This window comes from Epinephelus moara, chromosome 4 (assembly GCF_006386435.1).
Source record: "Epinephelus moara isolate mb chromosome 4, YSFRI_EMoa_1.0, whole genome shotgun sequence".
In the NCBI taxonomy this organism is placed as follows: Eukaryota; Metazoa; Chordata; class Actinopteri; order Perciformes; family Serranidae; genus Epinephelus; species Epinephelus moara.
In genome coordinates this window covers 7380964-7389658 of record NC_065509.1, presented here as the reverse complement: position 1 = coordinate 7389658, position 8695 = coordinate 7380964, and the positions used below count along the sequence as shown (strand labels likewise).

The 8695-nt window shown below is 41.8% G+C and overlaps 2 protein-coding genes across 3 annotated transcripts in view; one reads left to right on the top strand and one right to left on the bottom strand.

Moving 5' to 3' along the window:
* Positions 1 to 8695, top strand: part of spdl1 (spindle apparatus coiled-coil protein 1) — a 581008-nt gene that overhangs the window by 529494 nt on the left and 42819 nt on the right. The gene's annotated exons all lie outside the window — the stretch shown is intronic.
* gfra3 (GDNF family receptor alpha 3) overlaps positions 1 to 8695 on the bottom strand; it is a 102111-nt gene that overhangs the window by 55691 nt on the left and 37725 nt on the right. For both annotated transcript variants that reach the window (XR_007569830.1, XM_050042991.1), the window contains exon 2: positions 3686 to 3982. Coding sequence is in view for 1 of the 2 variants with exons in the window: in XM_050042991.1 (XP_049898948.1) it covers positions 3686 to 3982 (297 nt within the window). In the remaining variant the exon portion in view is untranslated. The remainder of the gene's footprint in view (positions 1 to 3685; positions 3983 to 8695) is intronic.

The following is an 8695-nucleotide window of genomic DNA, read 5'->3' as shown; positions in this document are numbered from 1 at the left end:
ATTGTAAGATTGTGGAGGACACAGCATGCCAGGATGATCTTGCACACCTTCTCAGGGGTATAAAGTAGTTTGCCACCGGCCGTATCTGATCCAAACACATCCAACGGCCCTTAAGCACGCCATAAGTGCGCTCTACGGCGCGTGTGTGGGCATGTATGTTATTATAGCGCACCTCTTGAGGGGTTTCAGGATTTGCGTATAGTGTCATCAGCCATGTTTTAAGGCCATATGCCTGGTCACCCAAACAATATAACATTTTAACATTAACGGAATAGAGACTTACTGAAAATACTAACTTAAAGCAATTGAAATAAAAGACTAGAACAAAAGATGCTCACCAACAAGCCATCCATTTCACACAGCCCCTGCCTCCAAACGCATTCCCACTGTACTGTTTTGCAAAATAAATGAGTCGTGGGTGCCTCCTGGCCAGCGGGCCACAGCCTTAAGGATATGGCAGTCGGCATTACAGATCATCTGCACGCTGATGGAGTGATAGTTTTTCTGTTCATGTTATTGTTAATATTTTAATTGTCACAATGATGAGGGTAAACGTGTGTCAATTTCATGGTTATTTAATCCATTTGGCCAATATATTAGTAAATTAATTATTTTAAAAAATGTTAATTAAATCTCTTTTTCATGATAATGTGGTTTTATAGACTCTGCATGTACTTAAAAGGTATGTTTGCATTTTCTAAGTCAGTTCGGCCTTCCTCATTTGTGCGTACGCATGGTCTGAGGCAGTTCTAAATTTGTTCGCAGAGTAAGAACAAATTCGGGTAAGAAAATATTGATGAATCCCGGATTTGTGCGTCAAACGATCGTACGCACAGTTTAAGCACAGATTTGTGCGTACGCACTGTTTGTGAATGAGGCCCAATGACAGCCATTATCTGCCGGAGATAAAAAGCATGGACACTCGTGATTAATTCACAACTTCAGTTGGACACTGTCAGTTGATTAAACAAGTCATCAATTAGCCATCATTAGCCCCGTTTACACTGCCTCTTCAAGGCAGAAATTTTATGCCATTATGCTGCCACACCTCACTCTGTATAAAAGGTACAATCACGTGATAGCTGGACAGAGTGCTAGGGTCGGAAGCAGTAACAGTGCCAAACAATGTCTGTATAAACAGGACCTGGGTTACACCAGTGTGATGTTTTGAAAATGTGTTATGCAGACACCACAGAAGATTTAAAAAAAATAGCAGTTAGCAGCTAACACGAAGAAGAAGAAGAACAGCCGCTATATATGTCTGCAAATTGGGAAAATAATGACGTCTGGGAGGTCCTTGCCCTCAAAGGACAAGATAAGCTGCCATATAACAGGGACGGTATATGGTTGTCATTGACATGTTATGCCATTGTTATTGTTTATAAAGTGCTGCTGATGCATGTTATATGTCACACTAGAGGCTGACACTGTTGTGTTAAATGTCTTGTATTGCTTCTTTTGATTCCATGATGCTAGGATGCAGTCTAAAATCACACACTGGTGTGGCGTGATGCTGCCGTTGTTTGATTCTGTGCAAAACTTCAAAGGTGGCACAAAGAAGGGACTTCATAGCAACCATATGGCAAAATTTCTGTGTAAAAAGGGCTTTTAGCAACTAGTACCCTGACAGTCTACACTGACATTATAGAAGCAGTAACAAGTACAGTGACTTTGCTCACTTTGTCAAAATGCCAGACTGTCATTCACAAATCAGCAATAACAATATAACATTAGCTAGCTCGCTAGTCAGCTACAAAGACATCAGCATACCAGCACTTTTTTCTGTTATGCCTGTTACAAAGAAAAGTACCATTTAAACAACATTAAACTAAGAGAATACAATGGTTGTCGTCATTTTGATATCTTTTTTTAACCAAGAAAATACATTTGTGGGTTTGTTTTGCTGCTTGTGCAACCATCCTGCCGATGATTTCCAATAACACTGGGTTTGGAGTGTGCCTCTAAAAACCCCTGTTTGGAGGGCCATCTAGCCCTAACACATCGGCCTATTCCTCTATCCCCACAAATAGTGGGACACCCTACCCCTAGACATGAACATACAAAACGTAGGGGTACGGGCAGAATAGTAGGAGCAAGGAATGTATTGGGATTGAGCTTGAAAATCATTTAAAGACAGTTTTGAAGGACAAGGCTGAGTTTCTTACTGTCAACAAATCTGGTGAAAATAGCAAAACCAAGAATATACTAAATTGATCCAACTAACAAATACTGTCAGTGTTTCCAAAGAGTTCAGTGGAGCTCAACTGTTGTAAACAATGACATAAATAAGCTACACATTGTATGTTTCTTCATTACCATGAACACACACACTGCAAATTAATTTGCCTTCAGTCCACATACACCATCCTGCTGCCACAAATACTCACTAAAGCACCAAATGTGGATTAATCTGCTGCTGAAAATAGTCCCAAACATTTAAAATTACTATGCTCTTCATTAATATGGTTTGGGGCTGAGAGCCACAAACAGAGTAGGGAAGTCAGAAAGGACTGAGAGTAACATATTGTTGATTTGGGTATTTTATATGGGATTTTTGACAAGCAGAAAAAGAAAAGAATATGCCCAGCTTTATTCATTAAAGAAACCCAATATATATGTAACTTAAGATGAACAGCAGCCACTGTGGCCATGGGCTGGGCAATTACAGGATGCATGAAGAAAAAATAGGGAGTGCCACACTGGGTCAATAAACTAGATGGTGGTGATAGTAAAAAATCAGGTGCTCTTCCCGGATAGGGCAAGTAGTCAAATAGGAATAAAAACAGTGACTGTCCATCTTACTTAATATATAAGTCCATAGTATAGGTTGGCAGTCTGACAAGCATCCAGGGCATTGTGATAAGTGAAAATCCTTTAATAATACATGGATAACCAACAGGTTTCGACTAAACAGTCTTCGACTTGCCCTTTCAGATGCACTAATACTGCTGTTTGCTTTTTTTTTTTTTTTTCATCATGCACGTTTGACATAGTATGGTCTTAAAAAGTTGTATGGCTAACTCATTAGCATACAGTTAACTATTTCCCCACTCAGCAGACACATAGCAACATTAGCATTCATTTGAAGTTGTGTTTGTGTCCACCTGATGAATGTAAGTCTAATATTCACTCTTCTTTTAGCTCTGTTTTTGGGCTCCACCAACTCCTGAGAAAGATTTAGCTGCTAAATGCTGCACTACTGTATGTTCCCCAGCTAGTCTCTAACTTTGTGTACCTGCTGTTTGAAGCTGAGCAGGTTATGTACAGAGGGGTTATCAGAGCTTGTTTGCTATAGGCATATGCTTGGGACACTGAACCAACAAAAGTTGCACACTGTTAAACCAAACTGACTGAGCTGAGGGGAACTACAGAGTTTGATAATAAATCTCAATGACTTCATCACTAGAAGCAACCCCTTTCACAGTCCACACAGTCATTTGAGCCTTTGGTTATAGAAATATTGTTCAGTGCATCTTAAAGCCCTGTCATAAGCTGGCTGCTTGTTCAGAGTGAGCCTCACCTTGTATCAAATCAATACTGGGATTGGCTTTAGCCACCCATGACCTTGAACTGAATGAGCTGGTAGAGATAATGAATGGATAGAGACTCAGCGTTAGACATGCCCCCACATACAGACCTGCATGCATATTGCCCACACCCCAGCCCGAGCAGAGGCCTCACTGACCTGGCAGCAGACGAACACTCCAATATATGCGCAGGCACTGCTCCTCCTTGCGGAAGCCACGCTGGCACTTGCAGGCCAAGAGAGCGGGGTGTTTAGCCAGCAGAGCGTCCTGTCTCTCCAGACACTCGGCTGCTGCCTGCTCCCCCAGTGGGGTCACTGCTGCGTCTGCCGCACACAGCTCTAAGCCCCGGTACAACGCCTCGCACCGGGGGTCGGCGGAGCACACTCGAAGAGCTTCAACACAGTCAGTGGGGGAGGGAGGGAAGGGGAAGACGGGCGCTGAGTATGGCAACACACCTAAGAGGAGAAAAAGAAGATGGGGAGAGCCATGTTAAAAGAGTAAGAGGGGAGGCAACCATGTGTCAAGGCCTGGTAGAAGCTTGGAGATGTAGTAACTATATTCGCAGGGCGAGGTCATAAACTGCTATAGCTGGCGAGCTAAGTTCTAACTTGCTTTGTCGGCTAGGCTAGCACTAGTCAGTCATGATATCTCTAGAAAATTACAGAAGTTTTCCCTCTTCCTTTTTGTTTGCTGCCCTTAGTATTTTGTTCACAACTGTACACCACTTGATTAATAAAAAGAAGAAGAAGGAGAGGGAAAATAAAGCCTAACAGGCTTGCTAACGGTAGCGACCCCCCCCCCCCGGCCCCCACTAATTCCACGCAGCCTTGCTTCCAATTTTTCCCAGTGGCCACTTACTGTATAGCAATGAAAAAATCCCCTGCTGCCCAAAAAGCATTTTTCTCACAGACCACCATTGTAAAGGAGATGTCAGGAGATACTATTTAAATTTGACTTCATCACAGCGTAAAGTCTGTGAGCCGAGCTGGAACTCATGGGCGGGGCCAGTGGGAGAAACATTACTGCATATAGTCAGAGGCCCGCACACTCCGAAAGTAAACCCGGGAGCGAGAAACCTTTTTCAGCGTATGTGCCAGCAATGTCATGTCTGTCATTGAACAAACACTGCAGCTCCTCAAGACCTCAGTAAAATACGCATGCCTGGCTCCCCAACTACAGCATGAAGTGAACAGGTTATCCCCAAAGTGAACATCAATTTAGGCCCTGGAAGCAAAACAAGGTCTCCCCTGTGCTTATCCACCATGATCTGGAAGCTGAAGCAAAAACTGCTAACATATTTAATATTTCCTGTTGCATCCATATCACATAGCCCGTTTATTTCTGTTAAAACAGGCGGCTGCGCAAATTGCATGCAGTAATCAGTAACCAGGAAACTAGTTATGTATACGGGGATATGAATAACCAGATGTCTTTGTATTCTGTGTAAACATCATATCCTGGATATGATCAAAACCAGGCTTATTCTCATAACCAGGATATTCATGTCCATGTCAACACCCCAAAATACAAAGGTGTGTTCATATAGAGCGTGAAGCAAATATTAGATTGAGCGCAATTCCATACAAAATATATTTATTGGCCAAGTATGTGTGCACATACAAGGAATCTGACTCTGACTCTGGTCTCTTTTTGCTCAATGAAAGTCAGGGGAAAGTTGAGCTTTATGAATCTACTTCATAAACATACAGAGACGGGAGGACATGGAGACAGACTGGAGAAAAATAAATGAAAGAACTGGAGTTTCTAGCTACAGCTAATGTCTGCATTGGCTGTTTGGAGCAAATAAACACAGACTGCAATAGCCTTTTTTAATTTCACTGGAAGATTTCATTTTTGGTTGTTATTTTCCTCACAGTTCTGGTTGCATTGGATTAAGGAGAGGATTTATCCCAACACCCCTGATTTTCTGATAACCTAGGTGCATTATTTTATTTGTGTTAAACAGCAAATGGGTTTCATGGTGTTGTAGCTGAGAACATTGCTGAGAACATTAACAGTAACACAAGCTGAACATTGTGGCAGTAGGCTTTGTGGTGATTTGAGTGGATTAGAAAAAAAAAAAATTCTGATGACTTTATGGAGATGAAAAATGTGTTGATTGTAGTTTTCAGCAGAAAGGTTTTATTTGAACTAGTTATATTAACCCTGGGAACAGCTCTGCTCTGTGACTTTTCAGTGTAATGGCTGCAGTCTGTTCTTCTATGTCCCTCAATGACAGTTGTTTGTTGGATTCTGATTGTTTGAGTTATGAGATTGACATGTTAGAATTTACCGCTATGTCACATCAAGGCAGTGGTCTGTGGTTGGTCCTTTGGAACATCAGTAAAAAGATCTTACAGTCAGTGTAGGTACTCTATGTTCACACTAACTTTTTACAACCAAGAAGATTAAACATGGACTGACAGGCATTTCATTCATTGGGCAGTTTTGGTGATGTCATCTTGCATCATCAGTTCTACATGGACCCCCAGGTAGAAATCAAATTATGGTGACCCACAGCAGGTTATACTGTACCTCACTACACCTTATGTTTTATTCATTGTTCTGATGTCTTGACGAACTCAGGAAGAAAAATTTGATTGTGAGCATTATTAGCTCCTCTAACTCAGTGCAGTTGCTCATTCAGCATTTCTTTCATTTGTCTTTTTTGAAACAAGACTAGGATAAAACTATATGACCATGTATGGGGGCTTTTAATTTGATCTAGGAAGTGGTGGCATTCACTCAGTCACAGTCTTTACCCTGCTGTTGTGGTCCAGCCCAGGCCCCCAGGAAGTTTGCTGGGGTTTGAGGCCAATTTTCATAGGGAGCAAACAGTGGTGTTTCAGTTTACGGGGTCTGTCACATGATGGATGGGCCCAGAAGTTTTTTCCCCATTGACTTACACTGGGAAAGACATAGCCTACATATCAGTGGAAAAAAATTTTTTTAGTGTTACAACCCCCACAAAATGACTGTCAGGGCACTATCAGAAATCCAATCTTTGTGGTAACATTTGGGAAGTCTAGAAGAGCTGCAAGATTGAATCATTTTATCCCCACTGAAGTTAGCAGAGCAGTAAACTGGAAGTAGCCAGCATGGTCAGCAGAAGTATCTAGTGCGCTTGCTCTATGGGCCCAATAATGTGAACGCAGCACCAATCACCCAGGTAATTTCATACAGCAGAAACAGAGCCTTTTTGGCTACGTCACTGAGCAACTTTCATAGGAATGAACTGGGCCCCACCGCCAATGCTGTATCCAGTGTCTCAAATCACATACTTCAGTTAGTACACTTCCATGTAGTATAATGTGCACTATGTACTTATTGGCGTAGTGTGCGAATTTCGACAGGGTAGTGTTGTCTCAAACCAAACACGGCCATAGTGCACTCACTGGAAATGACGACCGCAAATTAGCTAGTTAGCAAACTAGCATTAGCATTCTCGTTTTCGTTCACTGCTAAATTAACCCAATAAACATACTGCTGGCTTATACTCGACAACAACATAGTGGTGCTTAATGCAAAAAACACATGTATTTGTACAATGTAGCGACGTTCACGGTTGCCAAGTCCTCTGCCGCTATTTCCAGTTTGAAAAGTGGTCCTTCCCCTTCCGCTACGTAGCCAAGATGGTGACCATTGACCATTTTTCCATACTTCTCAGTGTGACTGCACTTATGCACTCAAAATATTAAGTGTAAGTACAGAAGTACGCGATTTGAGACACAGCACAGGTCTCTTAATACGTCCATGGTCCAGCGCAAAAAGACAGTCACATCACAACAGAAACCATATTGGCCACTATCAAAAAAAACTGTTATCAGTTCCGCTGATAACAACAGTTTGTAAGACGCCAGTTAATTGACCAAACCAACTGATTTGTTGACCTCTAGTAATGGGTTGTCACTAAGGCGGTGGTGCTCGTGCCAACATTTTATTTTCAACTACTCCTTAATGGTGGCAGTACCCATTCTCACATTGTAACACACAATAACTGTACTGGTAAATTTTAAGCCTTTTGTGTCACACAGACACAGCTGCTCCTCAGACAAATTGATGAGGGTATCCTCTTTGTCCTTCCAAAAATAGCTGGCTAGTTAGCTAGCATGCTAATTCCACCATGCTTATGCTAACATTACAGTGGTTACAGACAATGAGCCGAACAAAGTTGCCACTCAACTTATGATAGCGATGTGCTCACCTGTGATGTGATGCGAGGGTGTGGCTGAAGCATTAAGTTGTTAAATTTAACTAATGAAGCTGTTGGCCAGTAAGCTAGCTAGCTTGCTAATTCCGCTATGCTATCATGCTACTTATTTACAGAAAATGAGAAATAGGCTACAGTAATACAGGACTCTCCATGCCTGTTCATTTTGAAAGCGCAATGGCATCATCACACACTCTGACTAATGGTGTCACTCATTTATGGCTGGCCTAGCAGTGTGGGGTCCATGTCATTGGTCCGACAGTCCATTGGTCCGACATCCATTTAGTCCGACGGTCCGTGGTGCTGAACAGCTCCCGGCGGGCGTATTTCTGCCTTGATGGTGCGCCGCGACCGGCTCTGGGTCAGCTGGGAAAGGCTTGAGGCGAAGCAGGGTCACAGCTTATGTGTTTGTCACTTTCTTTTTCATTTTAACCCACACCATGATCTTTTCCTGACCCTAACCAAGTGGTTTTTGTGCCTAAATCCAATCTCAAACACAAAATGGCATTTGCTAGAGCACTTGTTACAAGAAACTGAAACCTTTGTGATTGTAACAAATTTTAACAATTATTTTGTGAGCACAGGAAAAAAAATAAGCCCCCTTGATAATTTACAATCACCGCTTTATAATTTAGGGTCTGTCCTCTATTCATCCAAGGAAGGGGGTGGCAGGGGTGTGACTTTGTTTTTTTTCTTTAACCCTCTGTATCCACCATCACCAGTATTTCCATCCACTGTACATTAGTTCTAAGATTTTTAAAACTTAACCTTTGATGTTTGAAAGTTAAAAGTTAAAATCCTGGAGTTGAAAAAAGCCTCAGTTTTTCACTCACGTCATTCATGATAGTTAGTTTGTGCAAGCAGTTTATTTTTGGCCAAACTTTAAATGAAATGTAGAATAAAGTGATTTAAATAACATATCACTATTTTAAGCTCAGATTTGGTTGTTTTTCTCTGA